Source organism: Ammodytes marinus, assembly GCF_949987685.1.
Source record: "Ammodytes marinus genome assembly, chromosome: 7".
Lineage (NCBI taxonomy): Eukaryota > Metazoa > Chordata > Actinopteri > Uranoscopiformes > Ammodytidae > Ammodytes > Ammodytes marinus.
This window is the reverse complement of record NC_137211.1, coordinates 7,515,226-7,541,733: the sequence shown is the minus strand read 5'-3', so window position 1 is coordinate 7,541,733 and position 26,508 is coordinate 7,515,226. Positions and strand designations below refer to the sequence as shown.

The 26,508-nt window shown below is 40.1% G+C and overlaps 2 protein-coding genes across 2 annotated transcripts; one reads left to right on the top strand and one right to left on the bottom strand.

Moving 5' to 3' along the window:
* Positions 1–4,057: 4,057 nt before the first annotated feature.
* dnmt3ba (DNA (cytosine-5-)-methyltransferase 3 beta, duplicate a) lies at positions 4,058–19,278 on the top strand (the record flags this gene model as incomplete). The annotated part of the gene is made up of 24 exons (XM_080031692.1): positions 4,058–4,181; positions 4,534–4,679; positions 6,130–6,295; positions 6,416–8,130; positions 8,280–8,400; positions 8,681–8,721; positions 9,004–9,153; positions 9,559–9,621; positions 9,744–9,893; positions 9,983–10,090; positions 10,452–10,605; positions 10,754–10,870; positions 11,315–11,359; positions 11,451–11,530; positions 11,664–11,776; positions 16,080–16,263; positions 16,680–16,764; positions 17,452–17,597; positions 17,826–17,916; positions 18,082–18,230; positions 18,342–18,427; positions 18,536–18,605; positions 18,787–18,905; positions 19,137–19,278. 24 exons carry the CDS (start codon positions 4,058–4,060, stop codon positions 19,276–19,278), a joined length of 4,365 nt encoding a protein of 1,454 aa, XP_079887818.1.
* A 5,638-nt stretch (positions 19,279–24,916) lies between these two features.
* On the bottom strand, positions 24,917–25,908 carry LOC307253424 (uncharacterized protein). Its single transcript, XM_080031458.1, has 2 exons — positions 25,719–25,908; positions 24,917–25,278 (listed from the first exon to the last, which is right to left on the bottom strand). The coding sequence occupies exons 1-2, from the start codon at positions 25,853–25,855 to the stop codon at positions 24,957–24,959; spliced, it is 459 nt and encodes a 152-aa protein (XP_079887584.1). The 5' UTR covers positions 25,856–25,908; the 3' UTR covers positions 24,917–24,956.
* Between the last annotated feature and the right edge of the window lie 600 nt (positions 25,909–26,508).

Genomic DNA, 26,508 nt, shown 5'->3' with positions numbered 1-26,508 from the left:
CCCTCAATGCTTGTGGCATCTGTGGCATTTTGCTGTGAGACAAAACTGCACATTTCAGGGTGGCCTTTTATTGTGGACAGTCTAAGGCACACCTGTGCACTAATCATGATGTCAGATCAGCATCTTGATGTGGCACACCTGTGAGGTGGGATGGATTATCTCAGCAAAGCAGAAGTGCTCACTATCACACATTTAGACAGATTTGTGAACAATGTTTGAGAGAAATGGTAATATTGTGTATCTGGAATGAATTTTAGATCTTTAAGTCCATCTCATGAAAAATGGGAGCAAAGACAAAAGTGTTGCGTTTATATTTTTGTTGAGTGTAGTAGCCTAACCAGGTCCAGAATTTTCACACCCTGGTTTTAGAGAAATCTTGATAGCCTTTTTGTTATCAGAGTGTAGCACACTTGAATAATTAAACTCAAGAGTGACTTGAAGAATAGTTTCTTTACTGGGTCTTGTAAACATACAAAGACATAGAACACAATTGTTTAGACACGTTCTGTCCGCCATGTTTCAATACTGCTCAACAACATTTCACTCTGTCTATTTACATGCTATCTGAGTATTACACAATTCACAACAACACACATTAATACACATGGTAATTACTAACAATGGAAATACATAAAATAAAAGCACATTGTGGCTCCTGATAGTATGCTCAGTTCTTAACCTTGGTATACAAAGTATACAAACACAATCTACATAAATGTACCGCCATCGGATCCTAATGGCACCGGAGAAGATTAGTTTAGCTGCTAGCTTAGAAGTTGCTTGTAATGGCAATTAACATTTTAATACAACATTCACGGCAGAGTTAACTAGCCAACTCTTCCCCACATGTCTGAACCCTTGCCCAGCTCATTCTTATGTACATTCACGACGCTTATATTGTTTGCTTACCTGTAAACATACACAGTACAGTACACATTTGTTTATGACACATTCCGTCCGCCATGTTTCAATACTGCTCTGTTTAGATTTCACAGGACAGAAAGTGCACCAATATGTCAAAGCCACCCTGTGGCGGAAATGCGGTATTACATGCATTACATTATACAATTTACTATCTATGATTATACAGTATGCCTGTGTAAGATAAATGGAGCACAATATCTACTTCAAAATGAAACGAGAATAATGACTGTTAAACTAATTATGGCACAAATAAGGACTTCAGACAATACAATAAAATATGGGGGTTTACTTATCGAACAGACACTATTCTCACAATAGCCTATCCCTAATATGACTAAAACCAAGATGAAATTTAGAAGGTGATGTAGTCGTGGGGGTGGATGATACTCACTTAAAACTCCATCTGATGGGAGAATGCATTTGAAGATCTTCTGACCAACTGACTCCATTGCTATTTTTTGAGTGGAAAAAAAATACAGATCAGTTTATGTTTCGATCAATCTACGGTCATTGGCCAGTTTGCCAGCGTTTTGGTTTTAATAAAGGCTAATAACTCAACAAAACAAAGGCTAAGATTTTGTTGTTGTTGTTGAAACTGCAAAACAGAGACATGTTCGGTTTCTGCAACATTTGGTTGTCTAACACATTAGTGTAGATTGTGTAACGTCTCCGCTAGTCTTCGGTTGATTTCATGAAATGGCCACCATCTGCGCCATATTGGCTGCATGCTTTTTAACAGCGCGTTGGCAGTGGCCAAAAACGCGTTTAGAGCATGGTTTAGTGACAGATGACAAGTTTCCCCGTGAAACCTTTGTCTCGCAGATCATTCGATTCTGAACGACCGTGTAAAACACTCTCACAAGTTGTTGTTGGCTTAGAGCGCCATTACACATTTACAACGGAACATGATGAAGACAGGCTGTTAGGGGAGAAGAAGAAAAACCAGGCCTAGTTATCTAACGACACAGGCGCCATCATTGTGTCTTTGTATGAAAATATCGCATGCAATGGTAGCCATTTTATTTAATTTTTTCGATAGTTACCATGTCGGCCATTAGACAGAAAGTATAACCCAAACAAATCATATATAATGTCAGTCAAACATGAATTATATCGCAGTCTGTGGCAATAGTAGGCCTATCTTGTTCCGTTCGAACTTTAACTCAATGGGGAGCGGCCGCAGTCGTTACATGTAAGAACATTTCATTACTATGATTGGCCTAACTTATAGGATATTAATATAAATATGTAATAATATTGTTAATATGGAATCATTGGCGCTCGACGACGATATCTATGTTAGTCTGCACAGGTGTAATGTAGTACGTGGGTTCGTTTACCGAAGGAAACGTAGAAGTTAATGTTTAATGTTATAAGCTATGCCGTTAGCATACTTGCCGACAAAGAAAATCGGTGAGTTTCGTTGGGGGTTGTGTTTGTGGTGCGGCACTAGCTTTTTATCCGTCTTGTGTTTCGACTCAGTCTGTGCTCTTTTTTTGGTGGGGTCGGGGTGATAGCTATATTTTTAGCAGGGCATATTGCGAATTGTTGTTCGGTTTCCCAGAAATGAAAAAACATCAGCCGTATTTGTCGGCCAACTAAAAATCGAGAAGCGGTGTTTCGGTGTGATGCTAGCACTTCAATTGTGTCTTTTAATTTTTGAGGCAGTGGGGGCGGTACCGTGATCCCGTGGTTAGCGGTGGTACTAGCTACGGGACAGCCTCCCATGTACGCTGTCCAATGGATCATTGCCGGATACTACAGACGTCACTTGGGTCGGTCTGCTTATCGAGGAGGAACGTGCTTTAGGACGTACAGTCAGGAGGAGGATCATCTGCACCCATAGGGGAACCTCCAAGGTAAGTTACAACTGTAATCGATTGACAAAAACATAATATCGATGTGATATTTAGGTGTTCTCATTTAGATGCGGTTTACAGACGACACAGCTGTTACAGTTTTTATTGTCTTGGTGTTTTTTGTCAATTCGGCCATCTGGAGGCTCAAAACACAAAGACTCATACAAACCCACGGTGATAACAGCAGATTGGCTCGTGAGCCGGGGAGGCTTCGACTTCCTAATAATGATTGCAATTGACTTCAATTATTTCCTTTATTTGCCGGTTGTTGTTACTAGCATACACATGCGCAGATAGTCAGTTGTAATTACACTTTATTAAACCGCTGTTACGAATGCATATCTCTCAGTCGCTTCAATGTACTGTTAAAACAAAAAAGATCGCTTCCCTCGTGTGAAACCAGGCTGTGGCCGCTGCACCGGGCATGTAATCGGGAAAGACTGAAGACAATCCCTGACTATAGAAAAGAACATGCTGGCCTAAATAGTAGTAACTGTACCGCTCGTGGTGCATTGTATTTGTATTCCTTCAAGTAAAGTTACTGGATCTTATGCCACATCTCTAGTTTCCTTAGTAGCGAGTGAAAGTTGTGTACGGGGGACGTTCGCGGCAATTAATAAACAACGCGAGATTTCATTTACCCTTTCTATACATTGAGGAGGAAGGGGAGGAGACAGCAGCAGCAGCGGTGTGGCTGAAACTGCCTGATGTACTCAGCTAAAACACAGAGCGGTTTCTTTATGTACAAATGAAATGGTCAAATACAACCAACAGACAGATGTAAAATATTTGAGTGATAGCCTTCAGCCTTTATCCACCCACAGTTAGACAATAGAGGATTAGAACCCACCCACTGGCCCTGTATCACCCTCCACCCCACCCCCACCCTGACAAGTCAGCCATTAGTCAGGGGTAAACACTAGCTTTGGCAATACTGAAGAAATGTAGGCCCCTTTTTCTGTCTTGCAAAGGTAAATGGAATTCACTAAGAGAAAACTATGAGGTAGATCTTTGTAAGTATGTCAGTGTTATATGAATATTATTGTTGAAAAAAAATAAAGGGATGACAGTATGTTGGCTCTTGGAAAACTTAAATAGGATGCACATCTCCACACAAGATCCAGCAAAAGCTTTATAAATGTACTATAGATGTAAATGCATAAAAAACACAAACAGGAAGATTGATTTACTTTAATATTAATGTTTTTGATAATCTAATCATTCATTTCCTAATCATGTGATTTCTGTTTTTTTCTTTCTTAGAGCACTGCAAGATGGCAAGTACACCGGTGGTGACTCCAGAATCCGTCCATGATAAATGCAGCCGCTTTTATTTGTTGACCTGGGTCAACAACCTGCTGAAGACAAACTTCAAAGATGTACGGGAGACGGGCTCAGGTAATACATCAGTAGAACTAAAACAGTTTTTCCATGCACATGTTTTATCCCTTTTTAAAGGTGGAGTCAGTGGTTCTGGAGAATGCTTGTTGTCAAAATCACATTTTGCCTTGGTTTTTCTGTGTTCAGCTCTACTTTTATGGCTTGTAACTGAAGAGTCTTTGGTTTGGAGTTTACCTTCATTCCTCAGATCTGCACAATATCCCCAACACTTTATGAACTACCTATTTGTGTGTGTGTGTGTGTGTGTGTGTGTGTGTGTGTGTGTGTGTGTGTGTGTGTGTGTGTGTGTGTGTGTGTGTGTGTGTGTGTGTGTGTGTGTGTGTGTGTGTGTGTGTGTGTGATCCTACAGGTGCATGTTACTGTCAGATCTTGGACAGTGTTATTCCTGGCTCTGTTGACCTGACCAAGGTGAAGTTTGATGTACAAGATGAAACTGACTGTAAGCACAACTTCAGACTCCTCAATGAGGCTTTCAGCAAGAACGGAATAACCAAGGTATGTATTTTATTCCTAAAAGTAGCATAACAATTCACATTTCTTATTTTTCCATTGCATTCCAAATCTATCTATTGTAAAGAAAAAACTGGCAACCACAGAAAGACTCCAGAAGGTCACTGATCTTATGTGATTTACAATTCCAGCACATAACTGACACGTCTCTTTGTGTCCAACTAAGAAATAACGTGTTAACACTAGCTATTATTCCCTTTGGAAGCAGGCCCCCAGGACTGTGCCTTCTACGAGCAGCCAGCATGGCCATGTGGCCAAGCCTTTGGTACTGCATGCTATGAATGGGGCTGTGGGAGGACCTTATTTTCATGCGGTCCGTAGGCAGATTTCCCCGTCCACACAATACAAGCGGCAAACACGATTGTGTCTCCGCAAAAAAATTCTGAATATCAATCATAGGCTCATACTAATCTTTAGACCATATACTAGTAAAATGGAAGTTTTCTCATTTAAAAACGCCACGTCAAGCGTTTTATTAGCCCAACGGCTTTTAACGGCTTTCAGTTTGTTTTCGAGGGAGGAGGAGGGGTGGGCAGCTGAACAGAGTCGTAGTGAAACAAAGGTTTCGGCCCGGCCTCAAGGCAGGAAAATAAAACTAATACTTACTCATTCTGATAAGGCAATTGCGTTCACAGCTACAACATTGGTCTTATAGGAAAACTTTAAACCGCTAACTTAAGCATTTGAAACTTTGTTTGGTTGATTTCAATAGTTAACTTAAGCACCATGGACCTATAAAGATGTAACAAACGCTATCAAAACAGCGCTCGCCCACTAGTTTGGTGTAGATGGCTGGAGGAATCTTCGTTTAGAACTTGTTAACCACTGTATTACTTTACAAAAACGGAGTGTTTAAAGATCACATATAGCGAATCATCGGGGGGTTAGTGACTTATACGCCTATGGTCGGTAAACAATGCAACTGTGCTCGCTAAGACCTTCAGCTTACAATGCTACAGAACGAGAATTATTCTACATCCGCTACCAGTCCGCTACGCTTGCCGCCCTCTTACTTGATAGGTCCATAATGCCGCTACGTCCATGCTACGTCATGCTTCCGGGCCGCATGGATTTCCGCATTAATGCTTCCTTGTTGCTTCTCTGCGCCAATGAGCAGCTTTCATAGGAATGAATGGGCGCCGTGTTTCAATCCGGTGTCCATTTCTTTATATGTCCATGTTTGGAAGGGAGCCGTTTCTGCTGAATAAAAACTTTAAAGATGTACTGGAAAAATTTGATATGAAAAAATTCAAACTTTCACAAGGAAATTCACTTTGTATTATTTCCTTCAGATTCCTTTTATGTATATTCAAGTTTTGGTGGATTTTTTTCCATGTGATGGATATCCTCTTTAAGGAAAACAAATTGTATTATGATGTACTGTATCCTCATTGTTCAGCATTCATTTTGTTGTCTCTTCTTTGTCTTGATTTAGACCATTCCATTTGAGGACCTCATGAACGGAGATTTTAGAATGTGCTTTGAGACCCTGAAGTGGTTCAAAGCTTTCTACGTCACAAACGTGAAAAATGAAGAATACGACCCTGTGAAAGCTCGGGACAGCCTTGATATCAGCCCGGTCATAACATCATCCATATCACGTAAATGCACCTGTCTCTTCCACTGTGTTAATAAACCAAGCCAGTGCACTTTGTTCTAGCATTACTTTTACAGTAATTGTGGAGTGGTCATGTTTTCACTTTCTTCTCTTGCTTTGTCAGGGAGAAAACTTAAATTGGAATCAGACCTGGAGGAAGTCACTTCCTGGAAAAAGACAACATACTCTTACACTGAAAGGTGGAAAGAAATGTTTGTTTGGGCGGAACGCAGCACCCTTGGAGAGCCCTTCACCTATTGCTGCTTTTGTGAGAAGAACCTGAGTACACACAGTAGAGGCCTGCTCGAACTCAAACGACACGTGGAGACAAAGAGACACAAGAAAAGAGCTTTCACACGAAAGGGAAGTGTCCGGAAAGTCCCACCGCTGCCGTGTAGTGATGCAGCCTTTCAGTTTATTAATAAACACTGTTGCACTGGCTTTGCTGAAGGTCAACAGGTGTCAAGACATTTTGCACTAAAGAAGCTAGGACTGAAGTACCCTGAAGACATCACATCTGTGTGCCAGAACACTCCTTACTCTGCATACATTTACGGAGGGGTAACACTGGGAGAGGAGGAAACTGTCTCTGTGGTCCTTGTTGGGTTTTTTGATGTCAAAGCCTCAGAACACTGCATCCGATTTCTGGATGCTCTTCAGTCAGTGGGTGATGACGGAGATCAAACGGCTGCAGCAGTGGTGAAGACCTTGAAGAAATTCCAGTTACCCATGAATAATCTTGTGGCTTTATATTCTGATGGTGCTGCCTCAGAGCAGATCTGCTCGCATCTCAGGGAACTTAACCCAAATGTCGTAGCCTTAGGAGGGATGTACACCATTGCAGATGCGGCCTGCCATGCCGGGGTTAAAGTGCTTTCCAATAAGCCTCAAGAGCTGATGGTAGATATCCACGCTCACTACTCCTCTTGCTCTACCAAGAATGCAAACCTCAAGGAGCTTTTTGGCACAGACATTAGTGCAGACAGTTCATCATTTCAACTCAACACCAGCTGCCTTAAGTTTTGCACGTTGCACGTTACAAAAAGCTTGGAGATATGGACAGATCTCGTCTCTTACTTCAGCTCATGCGACGAGGATGATGACAAAGCCAAGTTAATCTGCACTCGGCTGCAGGATCCCAAAGTCAGGGCAACATTTATGTTCCTGGAGCAGGCACTGAAACCTCTGCACAGTTTCCAAAAGCGTTTGCAGACACACAAGGGAGCGGGCCGAGCTGATATGCTGCCCATCCTAGAAGAAGCCAGTAACCTGCTGTGCACCCACACCTCCTACTTCCTTAATCCTCAAGCTGCCGCTAACTTCCTCGAAGAATGTGATACCCAAATCCTCAAGAACAAAGAATTCCACCTGACGAGCCCTGAACACAGCCTGGGTGGCAAAGCTGTGGAAGACTTCCTGAATGAGTCTGAGGCTACAGAGGCACTGCCGCTGTTTAAAGAAGAGGTGTTGTCCTTCTACATCGCACTCACAGGTTGCATTGCACAGAAGCTGCCTCTACGTCAGGGGGTGCTAGAGAGCCTAGCGAAGCTGCTGAACCCCCAGAACAAGTCGAAAATGCCAGGGAAAGCAGTTGGGGAACTTGGGTCCAAACTGGGTGTGTGCAGCTCCCCGGAGGAGGTCAACCAGCTCACGAATGAATTTCTTTTGTATCAGTTGGCTGAAGAGGAAGAGACGGACAGCTCAGCAGAGGTTCCGATGGAGAAACACTGGGCCAGCGTACTGAAGGACACCAAGCCCAAATCAATCTTCAGAAAGCTTATTTTGACCTTGTTGTCTCTTCCTTGTCCTCCACTCGATGCTCATCAGGTTTTTACTCAGGTTTGTAAAGAAAGAAGCTGCATCAACATCTTTTGTCTGTTGTTTAAATGTGGGTTAAATACAGGTGTGGGACTCTTGTGCAATTGTTTTGAAATTCTGCACTGTCCCTGTAAATTAAAATAAATGTTGTGTTGTGTTTCCTGTTTCAGGCCCTAGACAAAGGAGATGCAGCACAGTACTCCGACAGTGAACCCTTATCAGAGAGCGAGTGTGAAGCCATGTCCGACAGCTCTTTCCCTGACAACAAGGACTTCCCACTTAACACTGAAGGTAGGAAGAAACCAAACAAGCAAGTTACCCACCTTTCAGGGGATTATGACAGTGATTTGTGTGGTTTCATGTAAAAGAGTGTGTAAAAAATCAATGCATTAGATATCATGTTATTGACACACTTTTCTAATTTTCTAGAACTGAATGGCCAAAATATGGCAGTCAAGCCGTGTCAAGTCCGTCTTAAAAAGATAAATGGTAAGCACAACTACTTTTTTTTTTTAGATAATTTTTTTGTGTATCTCGTCATTAATAAGATACAATCTCCTTCATTCTAAAGGATCGGTTGACGTGGCTGAAGAGAATGGCACCTGGAAAGAGGTAATTTACCATATACACCGCTATATTTGATAGCTGACACAATAACAGATATAAAAGGAATAAACTGCATCCTATTTGGCTTCTTTTAAATGTATTAGTTGCCACTTTTGTAAAGTGAATCTTCAGCCTTTTGCATTTATCTTACCTCTTTATTTTAACCAACATAATGACTGGTATGACTAGGTGCCGATTGCCCCTCAGATTAAGGCGTGTTTGTTTGTTTTTGTGAACAATTGCATGTGCACATTATTTTTGTTTTAATAGGAGTTTGTTGTCTCTTAGGGGTCCTATAGGGGGAGTTTTGGCTGGGAGAGCAGCTTGCGCCAGAAGCCACAAGCCCGTACAGTGTTTCAGGCTGGTGCTAACAAGTGGTCCAAACCAATTGATCTTGATAACGACAGCAAAAAGAGTCCGGATTCCCAAGATGATGTGGTATGTATACTCAAGTTTACTACCAGAATACCCTCTCTGACCTCTGAAATGCTACTAGAGAATAAAATAAATACTCAAACGGTTTACCAAGTGAGAACAACGTCAATTTATTTTATGTTATTGGATATCTCGAGTTTGAGTAGTCATTACATTTCAGTTTGTTATGTTGCTTTGAACAAAGCGAATGTTAATATCCTGATCATGATTAAGTGCTCTCCTCCTCCTTCGCATTTTTTCTCCTCCTTATAGCCTCAAATTAAACATCAAAAACAATGATGATTAGTGGTACATTTAGACAGATGTACCATACACTACAGTTATAGTCACAATTGTTCTAGAAGAAATACACAAATACCTTAATAACTTGTTTACCTTCGATGTATTTCTGTTTTGTTCAACTTTCAGGCAGAAGAGTCATCAGGCAGTAAATCCAAAACCGGACGACCACGACGGAAACATGCCTACACGGTAATAAAACAGGAATAATCCCACACTACAGTTGTTCTCAAAGTCTGTTAAAATGTTTTAGATTTTATATCTTCTGTAATCATAAATGCTTTTTGTTGTTGTTCTTTTTCGTACGTGTGCAGGATGGGAAAGGCTTCCCGATAGGAGAGCTGATTTGGGGGAAAGTGAAGGGATTTTCCTGGTGGCCTGGATTGGTGATGCCTTGGAAGACCAAGTCATCTCCCCCGGGGATGCGCAGGGTGGAGTGGTTCGGAGACGGGATGTTCTCAGAGGTTAGAAGTGAAGTGCATTTGATTGATCTGCAGCAATACTTCACATTTGTTTACTTTTATTTAAAAGTCATGATTGCTTTCTGTTGTAGATCTATACGGAGGGTCTGATGGCATTTAGTCACTTCACCACATGCTTCTGCAAAAACTCCTTTGTCAGCTTGCCCCTCTACAAGCAAGCCATCTTCCAGATCGTTGAGGTAAGAGACTAAAACTGTCACAAAATCAAAACATTTCTTTACCACATCTTTTACAAGACTGGTTTTAATACCTGCTGTCTTTGTTGTGCAGTTACTCTTCTTACACATCCTTGTGTGTATCTTTGTAGTATGAAAATGCTGTGTCACAATCATCAAAATGTTCTTAAAATGGCTCCTAAACATACTGCACATACATATGACAACATACTGAGACTGTAAGCAAGTTTTGTGTAGGAATAGTTATTTAACAAATAATGGGGAAAAAAACACAATGATAATAAATTACCTTTCAAAAAGTTTCAATGGGAAGCTCTTGGCGAATTGCGGTAACTCAACACCAGGAATATCTGGTAATGTGCAGTTAGCAGGTCAGCGATGTGGGAAGTCTTTCTCCAAGTCTGAAGGAGATAAAGAAAAAGAGTCTGAAGAAGATAAAGAGAAAGAGCTGAAGCTGATGGTGGACTGGGCTTCTGAAGGGTTTCTGCCCACAGGACCTGAAGGATTCACACCGACCGGTAGGTTTACTTAGATAAACTTTATCTGATTCAATAATGACTAGACTGACTGAAACACACTTTAAGTGGTCATTATTACTTGAACTTGTTTTTCATCATTGATATATCAAAAGATGCCTCTAAAAAATATATTTTCTCTTTTCTTAAGATTCTGCCGCACATCAGGAATCGTCCGACACGGCCCTGTCTGACTACCAGCCTCCAGCAAAAAGGAAATATGTTTTTAAGAATAAGGGAAATACAATCGGCATAAGCTACAACAAAGGTACGCAACAACATAACTCATGAGATAAGAAATTTGAATATTCATGCCATGTCCACATGTACACAGATTATTTTTTTGCATTTTTTCCCAAGAATATCTCTCTTTACACATGACAACGCAAAATACAATTGAAAATGCTGAAGTAATCATGCAAGGCCAGTAGGGTACGATCATGTGTCACGTCAAAAAACATTGTGAGCGAGGGTGGCACATGCATCGGTGGATGTAAACAACATTTGCCATGCGAAATACAGGCCTTTTCCAAAATCTCCACTTCCGGTTGTGATGTTTGCGTGTGAACAAATGGCCTAATCACGCAATAAAAGATACGGTTGTGAAAATACCTGTCTACATGTTGACATGGCCTCAGACAAAAGTTGTATGTGACATCATCATTGTATTTCCCTATTTTTTATTTGTTTTAATATTTTTTACTTCACACAGAATCAATTATTGAAAAGGTCAAAGAGAAAGGCAAAACAATTAAAGGTAGGTGTTGGAAGAAGTTTGTCATTCAAAATCGTCTCTGATATAAACTCAAAATTCTTAACTTAAAGGAGTTGATGGTTTGTTATTTCAGATTTTTGTTTGTCTTGTGGATCGACTGAGATTGAAGTGCAGCACCCGTTGTTTGAAGGTGGTCTTTGCCTAAGATGCAAGGTAATCTAGTAACCCAATGATCCATTTGGCTTTTCTCCATCTCAGCCCAGTTTGTTTACATCTAACCTCCATTTGAAACACAGCTGCTATTAACATCCCAAACGCTCCACAACCACCTTGTCTGTTTTTGCAGGGGAACTTCACAGAGACTCTGTATCGCTACGATGAAGATGGCTACCAGTCGTACTGCACTGTGTGCTGTGCCGGCACGGAAGTCATTCTATGCGGCATTCCCAGCTGCTGCAGGTAAACACTGCTCCAGTTATATCTATTACATGGCAGGGCAGTATAATGAAGTTTAGTGTCATTACTTTCACCTTATTTCGAATACAAAAATTGAAATGAGCATTGCACATCATCTATGAAGGCGGATTTCTTCAGAGAGTCTGCTAAAGAGGTTCAACTTTGAGCTTCGCTCATCAAACAGTCCGATGTGATTATGGTCAGGTTTTTACTGAGCTGATATTAAAATGTAGCATTTGGCTTTACCTAAACACAAAAAAGTTATTTTTGTCCGTGAATTTTAACTTTCTAAAGGAAACATAAGAAAGAGCATTGATCATGATGCTATTCTCTCAGCGTAAACTGCATTCGGATAGCTTGCGTTCTCATTGTGTCTGCACAGGTTTCATAACTTTTTTTTCCTACTGGCCCGCCGGGCCAGTGGATCCGAGTTTTACTGGCCCCTTGTTCACTGGCCCTGCAGACACTTTTCTTTTCTTCATAATTTAGTGTCAATAATTTAAAAAAAAAAAAATCTAAAGGGAATATCTATACTGTAACAGTATAGATATTCCCTTTAGATTTGGTTATTTTTATTTTAGTTAATGATATGAAATATTGATATTGCTCATAAACATAATATAAAACCAGGCAAACATATTGAATTTGAAGCCTACAACTGAAAGTATGTGGAAGGGGTGGGCCAGTATTTTAAAGTCCAGGGGCCTCATTTATAAAGCTTGCGGCGCACAAAAACCTTGCGTAGACGGAAAGAAATGTGCGGGAAAATGTGCGGTGGCAAACGTTGGTATTTATAAAAACATTATTTGCGGAGAAGTGTGCGTATTCCTACGCCAACTTTCGACCATGCGTAGAGCTACCGCAAGGTTTTCCTGACTCGGGGAATCAGCGACACTCAATGGCAACACCACGAAATAAAGCTCAGTCATCAGAAAAACACAGACAAATGATGCTTGGCACCCAATATATTTAGTCAATAAAATGTATAAGCTTACCTATAGTTGCGAATATATGGCTACTGTAGTCTATGGCATGCAGTTGTGATGTAGGTTGAATTACTTATCAAGTAGCCTAGGTCTACATGTTTTGGTTATTTTATAAATTGAATCTTTTAGCGCTACTCTATAATAATATCCTATACGTCGGGAGGTGTTTCCGTGAGTGCCCAGCGGGAGAGCAAATTTTAAGAGGTGTGTAAAAAGTAGTTTTGTACAAAGTTAAGCCCAATAGATATTAATTAAATTGTATATTTCGTTAGATAAAATCATGTTATGAATTTAGCAAATCATTACACGCATCTCTTTCCCATAACAATTCCCCCTCTGGAAGATTAAACTATAATCTGACGTTGTTGGAAATGTGTTGATCTCACGGGAGATAAACAATTCTCTCGAATAGACTATAGGCATTATTTCACTTGTCACACCATATTTTATATAGGCCTACATATAGTACTACAGGTAGGCCTACGCTAATACGTGATATTGCATACAGTACAAAGTTGGGCGAAACTGCTTTACAAAGACTACAACGACTGTGCCAATCATGATATGTGATAAGCGCGCGGGTGTGTGTGTGTGTGTGTCAGTTTCTGCAGCACATGCACGTCACGGGCTTTCTTCCTTCACAGTCGCTTTCTTTGCGGCCGACTGCCTCCCTTTTTTCCTCATGTCAGTCAAAATTCCGTGCTTATTAAGTGCGTCATCATATTCAGGAGCTATTTAGCATTCGCCATGTATGGTAGAATGTGGGATGAATTTGGGAGGTGAAGTGGGAGGACACGGGGTGGAGATCGTCTGCGCACAATTCACCGCAGGTGGGTATTTATAAAGGGAAATTTGCGTGAAACTGCGCCGCACAGTTTTATAAATCTGAATTTTTTTTTGCGCAGCACATTTTTGGCTTTCTGCGGACGCAATGTTTTAGGATGGTTTCTACGCACACCATTATAAATGAGGCCCCAGAAGTTTGATGATTGTTTTTATTCTTGAATTTTGGGCAGTTTAATGAATAGTTCACTTGCAGAAATCATGTTCAAACTTTAAAAAAAAACAAGAGATAAAGGTCAGGGGCCGTATTCACAAAACATTTTAAGGCTAAGAGTAGGTCCTAACGTGCTGATTTAGGAGTAACTCTCAAAAATAAGGGGCGTTTCACTCCTAATTTTAGGACTCCTAACTTTTTAAGATAAGTGTAATTCACAAAGCATTTTAGCGCTAAAACTAGCTCCTAAATCTATGAAAAGCTAGGAGTCCTCGAGAGGACTCCTAAGTCACTAAGAGTAAATCACAGACACTCATTTGATGGCATTTTGGAGAGATTTAATGCTAGTGAGCTTTACAAAAGGTACCTTAATAGCTGTAAGGGTTTAATGATCTTAGTAAAGCTATGTTTAGAAAGTATAGACACATTTATATTTATATAAAAAATTATGTATTAAGTTCCTTTTCCTGCAGTTGCTTTGGGTTTACGATGCACTGAAAGTTACTGTTGGTGTCACGTTTGGGTTTAATTTGTTACTAGAGTAGGCCCATATGTGGCGCTTCCAACTCCTCCATTCCACAGGTCCGCTACTGTATAGTTGCGTGTCTCGCCTTTTTCCTTCCGCATGCACTTTACGATTTCGCCAGTTGTTGTTTCTAAATTGCGAATTTCCTGGTTTGCCGCTGTCTGACTATTGCGGCATAGTCCACCGTTGAGGGAAATACAGTGAGAGTGCATGGCGTGCAGCTGTTCAATGAGGATATTTTTTCCGATTCAAATCATTGTAACATTTTAAATTAATAGACCTATGTGGCGCTATTGTAGGTTAATTGTGAACGAATGTGTGGGAAACCCTGCAGTATCTTGGTTTCATGTTAAATCAGTGTCACTTGTCATTAATTGTATATAAAAACTCTTCACTTTAATACAGCGACACGATATGGATATCTCCACAGTGTTTCTATCATAAACTCACTCTTAGCTCTCATTCCCTCTCAGCCAATCACTGTGGGCATAGAAGGTATGAACATGACATCATCCATAGCAACAGGGTCAACACCGCCCTCTATTCTCAGTTTAGGAGTTCCTCCCATTCCTTAGTAAAAGTTGATCTTATCAGCTTTGTGAATAGGTTTTAAGAAATTACTCCTTACTAAGAACTTTTAGTGCTCCTTAGGAGTACTCTTAGCGCTAAGATAAAATGTTTTGTGAATACGGCCCCTGATCAGTCTTTGTGGTGTGGTAGGCTGTTTTTATTACTTTCTCCATATGCATTAGGGATGTGAATGTGTCAAACCAATGACCGGTTTTCCACTTGTTTCACGTCTGGTCGTGACTCGTGAGCGCGCTGCAGGAGCGTCACTTCTACATGAAGTGTCAGCTTCACATAAGAGTTCGGTGTGGGACCATTTGTTCAAACTATTGATAAAAAACAATGCAGTGCAAAATATGCAGCATAAGTTTAACGCTCGTCTAAGACTATGATGTTAAATCACCTTAGAAACACAGAATGCCTTCGTCCGAGCAAAGCAGCGTTTCACCGTGAGATATCGCCAGTGAGTGAGTGAGCCGCCGCGCAGAAGAACTCCGGGGTTTGTGGCTAAAATAATAACCGGGGATATTCTCCCCGTTAGCGATTTCAATGGGAAAGACTTCCGCGATCTGATTGTGTTTGAAGACATACAATCAGAGCCTGAAAACACAGAGCCATGTCTGCAGACAAACTGCGCACTGTCCAGTGAGCTGAGTCCATGGCTGAGTCCCGCTGTTTGTTTCTGTCTACAGCCGACACAATTACAATCACCAGCGATGCATATTTAAATAAAGCCTCTCATTTGTATTACCATTGGGGCTTTGATGCAAATACTGTAACATTACGGCGGCAGCTAAAGGAAAAGCGCAGTGATCACTTAATTTTCTGCACCTCAACCTCTGCTGTGGGAATAAAAAAAGGGGGCAAAGTAGTCGATTGATTTGTCGACTCGCAGCCGGACGGTAGGCAGCTCTGCCAACGGAGCGAGAGTGCTCCGCCTGTCAAAACGCCCACACATCGTTTGTCCACTGGCCTTTCATTAAAAAATATATTTTATATTATTTTTATTATATTGATAAACACTGCTTTCATTACGACTCTCAATGCGCATTTCAATGAACCATGATGTAGTCTACAAAAAGATACTGAACTGTGATTGGCCGTTACTGGCCAATCAACTTGCCCTGCATATGATTTTACTGACCCCGGGCCAGCGGGCCATTGGTTATGTCGAACCCTGCATTTTCTCATTCACTTACATGTTCTTCGGATGTTCTCTTTCCCTCCCAGATGTTTCTGTAAGGACTGTATGGAAATCCTGGTCGGCCCGGGAACCTTTGACAAGCTGAAAGATATTGATCCCTGGAGCTGCTACTTTTGCAAGCCGTCTCAGTGCGCCGGAAACCTCACACTCAGACCAGACTGGAGTGTTAAGGTTCAAGACTTCTTTGTCAACAACAGCGCCTTGGAGTTTGTACGTACCACACTTCATTCTACCAGTGAATATGTTGCCTTGTTTGTGTGTAAAGCTGAAAATGAACCCTCAATTTTGTGCTAGATGACGTGGTTTTTTAACGTGAGGTTGCAATGTTATATTACCGAATGTATACAGTACTCTTTTACTCTAGTTACGGCAGAAGTTAGCACATTTTACAAAGGTATTACTTATGTATTGGATTGTGATCGACTAATTGATTAATTAACAAATTGAGTCAGTTATAAATACTAATAAATCTGCTGCCAATGGTTGATAATGGTCCCTGTGAAGCCTTCTTGTTCAGATGTAACTTTTATACCAGTGACAAAACCGTGTTAGCACATACCTTTAAAAGCTGTCATTTAACTGATTGAAAGAAATACTGAAAATTACCTGCTTCCTTTTTACGACAGGAACCTCACAGAATCTACCCCTCAATAATCGCTGATCAGCGCAGACCAATAAGGGTGCTCTCGCTTTTTGACGGCATTGCAACAGGTTGGTTCCTCATATCATGTGACTTATTTTGAAGGTAACACTTTATAATAACTATCCGTTGTAACTCGTTAATAGATCATTAGTAAACTCTTAATTAATGATTATTAATGATTTGTTAAGTGTTTGTTAGCAGTTTGTTAAGGATTTATAACAATGGTAGATAGTTAATAGCTTAATAATTGAATCAGTTCATCTGGGAGGTAATCCGAGATTAACTGATCACGTCACGTTCAAGTCCATGGCATGCACAGTGTGTATTGAGTTTATTTAAAAATATTTGAAAATGGGGCTGCCCTCAGTTGCCCATGCACTGTGTATAGTCTATAGCCTATTTCAGCCTCGTCGGTATCTCGGATTACCTCCCAGATGAACTGATTCAATTATTAAGCTATTAACTATCTACCATTGTTATAAATCCTTAACAAACTGCGAACAAACACTTAACAAATCATTAATAATCATTAATTAAGAGTTTACTAATGATCTATTAACGAGTTACAACGGATAGTTATTATAAAGTGTTACCATTTTGGAAGACTCAGACAAACTTGTTCCGTCTCTGTGATGTTTTGTCTGTACATACTACTGAAAAGAAGAATTTGAATTAAAAAATTGTCATAGAGTATACATAAAATGTGTATTCCTCATATCAATAGCCTGATTTAAATGACTGTTTCATCATGACAGGCTACCTGGTGTGCAAAGAACTCGGCTTAAAGGTTGAGCGCTACATCGCGGCAGAGATTTGTGAGGATTCGATCGCTGTGGGGATGATCAAGCACGAGGGAAAGATTGAATATGTCAACGATGTTCGTACCATCACCAGGAAACATGTGAGTACAATCTGGAGTAAAATTATGTTGTTATTGCTGTCCGACAACCACTGGAAACAAACTGAACTCACCTTTAATACTGTAGTAGTAGTTCAGTTTGAGTAAAAAAGTATACATGAAAAAGTTAAAAGTTTTACTACTTTCTGTGAATTTGTGTCACTTTAAAGTAACTAAAAACAATATAATAATATGAAGTGAACTGAAGCTCTGTAATTGTGTGTTACACAGCTGGCTGAATGGGGTCCATTTGATCTTCTGATTGGAGGCAGTCCCTGCAACGACTTGTCCATGGTCAACCCACTTCGAAAAGGATTATTTGGTATGCTGCTTTTAAGCTTCTATTGACCTGTACTGTGTGTGCTGAACTATGAAACTAATTAAATACTAGAAAATATAACAACACAATAGGTTTCTGCATATTCTACACACATAAACTCTTTTTTTTTTGTAACACTCTCTCTGTATTTCTCTGTTTGTCCTACAGAGGGCACTGGGCGGCTCTTCTTTGAGTTCTACCGCATTCTGACGCTGTTGAAGCCGAGGGAGGACGAAGATCGCCCATTCTTCTGGCTCTTTGAAAACGTGGTCTTCATGAGTGCAAACGACAAGTCAGATATCTGCAGATTCCTTGAGGTTACTATATTTGATTACCGGTGAAAATGTCTTCTCTTGTAGCCCAATAGCAGGGAATACACTACATCAAGTTTCATTGCTCATTATTTACATCCTCCCTTTGTTTTTCAGTGTAATCCGATATTTATCGACGCAGTAAAAGTCAGTCCTGCTCACAGAGCGCGCTACTTTTGGGGAAACCTCCCTGGAATGAACAGGTACGTACTAATAACCAATCCTATTACTTACTCCTAAAACTGGAAGGCTAAAACGTATGCCTTAAACAGATGCTTTAATTTCACATGCCTGTCTGCATTTCTCTTTAGACCTCTAGCATCACATCTAAGCGACAAAACTATTCTCCAGGACTGTTTGGAAGTTGGACGCGAGGCACAGGTAGAGGCTTTTAGTTTGCTGTCTGTAGAAGTGATGTCACTCTGTTTTTTGTTGTTGAAGCAACCATGTAACCAGGAAACAGTAACATATGCAGTGAATGAACAGTCTTAAAAAGCACTAAATTCAGTTTCTTAAAACATTTGTTTACACCCTGATTTTCATTTGTGGTTTCTTCTTTTAGTTTGACAAAGTCCGCACCATCACAACCAAGTCGAACTCTATACGACAGGGGAAGATGGGGCCACTGCCTGTCCACATGAACGGCAAGGAGGACTACCTGTGGTGCACAGAAATGGAACAGTAAGCATAAATCTGATCCTTCAAACATACTGTTAATATCATAGCTATAATCCATTTTAAGTTTATATACATGTGGTAATGTTTTTTTTTTATCTAAAATCTTTTACAATTTTTCTTCCTTTTGATTTATTAAACAATTCCATCACTATGTCAACAAAGCAGGACACTCCTTTGAACACATCAGGATATAAGATTTATTTCTAACATTTTCTGCATGGTCAACTTTTTCAGGGTTTTCGGTTTCCCAAAACATTACACAGACGTCAACAACATGGGCCGGTGCCAGAGGCAGAGAGTCCTGGGTCGCTCCTGGAGTGTCCCGGTTATTCGCCACCTCTTCGCTCCACTCAAAGATTACTTCGAATGTGAATAACGACGGTGAACAGAACCTTGGCTCTCTGGTATCGGAGCAGCAGCTGCCGACCTACTGCCTTATCCCGCCCGGCATTATTAGGTAGTTCAAACTCCTTTTTAACTAGTGTACAATTGAACTATTTGGACTTTTAGAAGTGTTTCCTTGCGAGCTCTTTTGATCCTCCCAGTTGTCAGTCATCACCAGCAGGCACTGACACTTTTCAGTTAGTGTTATTTTCAGGTTTCTTTGATAAATGATGGTGCTTTGATCGAACAATAACGGTGCTCAGAACATGGGCCTGAACCAGGAAGCGAGATTAGGTGGTTGTCTTTGGGCTTAACTCAGGTTCACTTTAAATAGATTGCCATGGTCACTGCTCCATCACTGACCAATCAGCTCAGGAGACTCCTGCGGGATCCCCACATGAAATACTGAACCTAAAAATGAAGCGTTAAAGTTTCGATAGAGATATTTAATGGATCATAATTTTGTGCTGCCTCCAAATAATCTAAATCGGTTATTTTAAGTTTAATTTATTTACTTATGGTCTTTTTTGACTGTCTTAACGTTTCCTGTCCGCTTCACCAGCAGGAAGAATATTTTATATCACCCATCCAATAGTTTATTCATCATTTGACAAAACTGCCAGAATGTCGCTTTTGTAGATTACTGATCAAGTTGAAAAAAGTTTTTAATGAAACCTACATGCCCTCCCTTTATATATAAAACCAGCCTCAGGATCACTCACATTAGACTGCAGTCAGGTGACCCAAAGACCCATTGATCTTGCTTCCTGATACATGCGCCAAGTCTCTACCTCAAAACTGATTTATTGGTTAGAAATCTGCAGTTAAAAACTTTTTTATCCTGTATTTAATTTATAATTATGAAAGAAATGTCACTTTGTTTTCTTTCTACTTGATCTTTCCTGGGATTTTAAGTCTGATCCAATCATGTTCATCATGAGCTGTGAATCATTGTTTTTACTTCCTTTAAGTTTGTTGACTAGCCAATTCTTAAAACATTTTTTAACACTTGTTTTTATCCAAACTACATTGATCTAACTGTGGTGCACCAGCGACTTTGTCCAAAATAACTCTGGTTTTGCACATTTGATCTTTTTTAAGGACGGCTATTTATAGTATACAAGACCAAAAATATAATGTGGCTTCTCATTGAGAAACAACAGTTCAAAGTGTTTTTTCAATATTTAAACTGGAGTGTCTTCAACATTACTGTGGAAAAAACACAGCAGAGGTCTAAACAAAATGCACAGTGTCTTCTCTAACGTAGGAGATGCGTAACGTAAAGGATCATAACAATGGTTTTGCACATTTCCTTCCATTAATGACAAAGTGTTGACAGGATTCAGCGAACTACAACTCATAGCTTGAAAAAAAACTGGTGAATAATGTTAGAACAAAATACTGATTGAAACAAACCTCTGAATGTTGAGTTTTTGTTTAGTTGTTAAGTAGGACAATAAAAAATAGAAAAAAATAAAAAATAAAATGAAATGCAAGCATGTTGAAAAAAATAACATTTAGATATTCTACTTTTTAAGTATTTTAAGAATTTTTTTTTAGTTCCCTTTGTAGCAGACAATTTGAGGAGTTCGTCTTGGATTGAAAAAATAATCGTTAGAATAATTGATTTACAAAAAAAAATTATTTGATGCCATCATCCTATATTTTGGGGCGGTTGTGATTTATGTGTTGTTTTATGGGCGAAAAGATTAATTGATTAAATAATGCGATGAATATTTTGCAAATGAATCAGTCCTGAGAGCCACAGTTATCTGCAGGCCTGACATACAGGTCCTTCTCATATAATTAGCATATTGTGATAAAGTTCAATATTTTCTGTAATGTACTGATAAACATTAGACTTTCATATATTTTAGATTCATTACACACAACTGAAGTAGTTCAAGCCTTTTATTGTTTTAATATTGATGATTTTGGCAAAAAAGTAAAGAAAAACCAAAAATCCCTATCTCAAAAAATTAGCATATTTCATCCGACCAATAAAAGAAAAGTATTTTTAATACAAAAAAGTCAACCTTCAAATAATTATATTCAGTTATGCACTCAATACTTGGTCGGGAATCCTTTCGCAGAAATGACTGCTTCAATGCGGCGTGGCATGGAGGCAATCAGCCTGTGGCACTGCTGAGGTGTTATGGAGGCCCAGAATGCTTCGATAGCGGCCTTAAGCTCATCCACAGTGTTGGGTCTGGTGTCTCTCAACTTCCTCTTCACAATATCCCACAGATTCTCTATGGGGTTCAGGTCAGGAGAGTTGGCAGGCCAATTGAGCACAGTAATACCATGGTCAGTAAACCATTTACCAGTGGTTTTGGCACTGAGCAGGTGCCAGGTCTTGTTGAAAAATGAAATCTTCATCTCCATAAAGCTTTTCAGCAGATGGAAGCATGAAGTGCTCCAAAATCTCCTGATAGCTAGCTGCATTGACCCTGCCTTTGATAAAACACAGTGGACCAACACCAGCAGCTGACATGGCACCCCAGACCATCACTGACTGTGGGTACTTGACACTGGACTTCAGGCATTTTGGCATTTCCTTCTCCCCAGTCTTCCTCCAGACTCTGGCACCTTGATTTCCGAATGACATGCAAAATTTGCTTTCATCCGAAAAAAGTACTTTGGACCACTGAGCAACAGTCCAGTGCTGCTTCTCTGTAGCCCAGGTCAGGCGCTTCTGCCGCTGTTTCTGGTTCAAAAGTGGCTTGACCTGGGGAATGCGGCACCTGTAGCCCATTTCCTGCACACGCCTGTGCACGGTGGCTCTGGATGTTTCTACTCCAGACTAGGGGTGTGCACGTGTACACGTGTACACGTGTAACCGTTTAGTAAATCATAACCGTTTAGGAAAAATCAATAAACGAAAACCGTTTTTTTTTTTTTTTTTTTCAAATTTTAAAGTTTTTAAATATGTTCTGGAGACACGCGTTTATTGATTTTTACATCACTAATAAACTAATTGGGGAGGATAAAAGCTAGTCTGCCGAGAATCTGTCTGTCCCTCGGCGAGTGTGTGTGTGTGAGTGAGTGTGTGAATCGGCGCACACACACACACACACACACACACACACACGGGGAGTCGCCGTGCTGGGACTCGACTCGCAGCCATGGAAGAGTGATGAAAGATAACCTAAAGATTAAAGTTACCCGGTTGACGTGAACTACGCTCGTAAGTAGCCCGAACTTTATAACACCTGTTCAACATGCATTTAACGTGGACATGTAGAAAGCGATAGGCTATATTAATCAGGAAATGAATGAAGCGCGATTATGACGGCGAACGTGTGTGTGTGTGTGTGTGTGTGTACCATGGACCTATTATAAGAGGTGTGTAAACGAGCGTAGTTCATGTCAATTGTGTGTTTACAGGCGAACGAACGCGTATGTGTGTGTGTGTGCGCGCGCGCGCGCCTACAAGACGGCGGGGGCACGAGGACAATGACGTCACGGTTAACCGTGTACACGAAAAAAAAGGGGTCGTGTAACCGTTTACAATTTTTTGTAACCGTTCACACCCCTACTCCAGACTCAGTCCACTGCTTCCGCAGGTCCCCCAAGGTCTGGAATCGGCCCTTCTCCACAATCCTCCTCAGGGTCCGGTCACCTCTTCTGGTTGTGCAGCGTTTTCTGCCACACTTTTTCCTTCCCACAGACTTCCCACTGAGGTGCCTTGATACAGCACTCTGGGAACAGCCTATTCGCTCAGAAATTTCTTTCTGTGTCTTACCCTCTTGCTTGAGGGTGTCAATGATGGCCTTCTGGACAGCAGTCAGGTCGGCAGTCTTACCCATGATTGCGGTTTTGAGTAATGAACCAGGCTGGGAGTTTTTAAAAGCCTCAGGAATCTTTTGCAGGTGTTTAGAGTTAATTAGTTGATTCAGATGATTAGGTTAAGAGCTCGTTTAGAGTACCTTTTCATGATATGCTAATTTTTTGAGATAGGAATTTGGGGTTTTCATGAGCTGTATGCCAAAATCATCAGTATTAAAACAACAAAAGACCTGAAATATTTCAGTTGGTGTGCAATGAATCTAAAATATATGAAAGTTCAATTATTATCATTACATTATGGAAAATAATCAACTTTATCACAATATGCTAATTATATGAGAAGGACCTGTAAAATTGTGTTAGGTGAAGTAAATGTTCAGTAGCAATGTTTATTTATACGCATTAATGCAAAACCACCGGTATGGTCCTTAACATCATACTGACACACCACCGATGGGTGTGTCATAGATATATGTTTTTCTAAATGTTCTGTTAGTTTTTTTATTCATTACATCTTTTGTAACTCTCTTAAAACATCAACAGTACTGTTCAGGTGTCCCTAAGGTAACGATCGTATGCACACCTGTGTTTTTATTGTTCAAATTGATCACATGAACTTTCTTCTTCAAAACCTTGACCTCATTGATTGTTTATTTGGGAAGTGTAATTTCTGATGGTGCTATGCTAACGGTGCTAACTTTGCATGTAAAGTTCAGTTCAGTTTTGTTATTTTTTATTTGGTTTGTTTTCCTTTAATTGAAACCAGTTCAAAGTGAACTTTTCTTGTTGGCTGTTGTAACGTTGCGTGTTGATTGGTTCATTGTGTGATTGTTAAAATGAAATGAAATTAAAAAGTTACGTAGAAAAATATTATTGTGATGTTTAGCTAATTTCTATGGAAACCACGAAGGGCCATGCTTATATGTGTTTGTTTTTTTTCTAACCCATGATCACAAGATAGCAGCTCTTTCTACTCATGACTTCAAATATGTGTTAATTATCTCGTTATCACTAGAAAACAAGTGTTGTTTTCCAGAGATAACAAGATAATAGAATAAAAAAATACACAAGCACGGCTGCTCTCAGCTTCCGTACATTTTCTACAGTCTATGGTCAGAACACAATGTATAAAAGTCAATGTGGGACTTGGGCAAGTGTTGTCTTTAAAGGGGCCGAAATGTTTTTTTTTTTTTTTTTTTTTTTTTACTCATTTGTATCAGGTCCTGAGAAATTTACCCTAGAAATGCCATTTTCTGATCTGTTTTGTATTTGTTTTATTGCCTTGCCACAACTTATTAAAGACAAATTAAGGACCCTTATTTATTTATTTCATGTTTATGAAGTTTAGTCCAACTTAATGCAGATAATCGGGAAATTATATTGCATAATGCCTGAAGCTCATTGGTTCTGAAACATCATATCCGTCACTGCTCCTTATTTTACATCAAATTTTTCAAATGTTACAACTGAAAGCAGCCCGATATTTCACCACAAGAGGTCAGTGTTTGTTAGTAGTTTTTAGCAGTTCATTTTTAATTATTATTTTGAATCTGGATTTGCAAAGTAAAAAGTGGAGAAAAAAGTCCAATATTTCCCTCTGAATGGTTGTGATCAGAATAGAAATGTAAATTCTTAGTACAAGTACAAGTATCTTGAATTTGTACTTGAGTGCAGCTGAACTATTTAAACTTAAGTATGTACATATTTAGAGTTAGATGGTGTAAACATGCATATTCTTCCCCGACCCTGTACTCATCCTTTCCAAACTGTGAACTGCTTTCAAACCCCAGGAATAATAATAGCATATGGTGTATTTGGAATGTTTCTTTATTAAACGCTTATGGATTCTCAAGTTCACAGTGGCTCAAAGAGAGCAAGAGGTCAGTTGGATATTGGTGATAATTCCCACGGTTTGAGTTTTCTGTCCATCTGAGAAGGAGTGGGACTTTGGTTTGTGGCTTTTACCTCCAGTGTAGTCGTCCCGGGAACTTCCTTCCCCTCCTGAACCAGACGCATCACCTCCGCAAAGGAAAGCTGCACCACCTCAGTGTCTGTGTCTGTAGGTTTGTCTGTGTCTGTAGGTGTGTGTTCCCCTGTCTGTTGCTTTTCTCTGATATCAGAGTGTGAACCTGGGCTTGTCCTCCGATGACGCTGGTCAATGCTCCACTGTTTGTAGCCGCTCCGGTCTATGGGCTCCACAAACCTGGAGATGTGGGAGAGGTAGGGAGGGAGACAATATTTTAGTAAAGTTGTGTATTTTATAGTTTTGACATAGTATATCATTGTATTCATTGGTTTGACACACAGGACTTGACGTTTGTATTTCATGTGTGAATGGGTTAATTATGGCTTAAAGTCCAAAGTGTCAGTGTGTGACACTCTGAGGGAAGAGTTGTAGGCACAAGAGTTGTAAGTACACAATGGCGCAATGTTTTGACTAAATAGTATGTTCTAATTGCAAAGTATATACTTTTTAGGGCAGTAGCCTATAGTAAGACAACATCAAGATGCAAAAACAAATAGTTTTAATGGGTGATTCTATTGGACCATCAAAGTACTAGCTAATACAATGTAACAGGAATGTGTAAATACACAAAAGCTGCACCAAACCTTTATTATGCAATTAAATACAGACTCACAAACCTGTTATAGAAGAAAAGCTTCATGTCCAGATGTTTGGCCTCGTCTGTCTCCTGTAAGTTAAGGGTTTTTAAACCTTCCTGGAACCGGTCATCCGCCTCGAAGTCAAACGAGTCAAACCTCCGGAAAACAGGCTCCATTTACATTAAAACAATGATTTCATTTAACAAAAAGACAGAAATAATCATACATACAGGAGCAGTTCCGATTTTTTTTAATTTGGCATCAACAAAGTCGCTCAAGAAGAAACACAGCTGACTTAAAGAGCCGAGCTACAGCTACAGTGCCCCCTCAGGTACCATCCGGTACTACATTTTATTATTTTACTGGGGAAAAGGTTTATTCACAAGGCTACCAGAATATTTTTAAAGGAGCGGACAGTTGGTGAGAAATGGTTCTAGTTATTAAATGTTTTATATTTTATGAATTATTGATGAATTTGATCTTTTTGTCAGATAATTTTAAGTATTTTCTTCACTGTGTTTTCTGCTACCTTCACACGAATCCTGTGAAACTGGGTGATGTTGAATTGAACACACTCCACCAGGAGTAAACCCACATTGCTGTGTGTGTGTGTGTGTGTGTGTGTGTGTGTGTGTGTGTGTGTGTGTGTGTGTGTGTGTGTGTGTGTGTGTGTGTGCGCGTGTAAGTGTGTGTGAGTGTGTCACAGTGGATGAAAGCGTGTGGCGAGCAGAAACGTGACACTGTGTGATTGTATGACTCGTGATCCCCCTGTCGCTCTGCCCTTGACCAGCAGCTGCCAGCGACATCATGAGACAAAAGCATTTCCAAC

What these genes read in the sequence shown, in the direction of transcription:
- LOC307253424 (XM_080031458.1), bottom strand. Translation starts at nt 25,855, where the DNA reads ATGGAGCCTGTTTTCCGGAGGTTTGACTCGTTTGACTTCGAGGCGGAT. An exon ending in AAGCTTTTCTTCTATAACAG is followed by an intron (nt 25,279 to 25,718) that starts GTTTGTGAGTCT and finishes CCACATCTCCAG; the next exon opens with GTTTGTGGAGCCCATAGACC.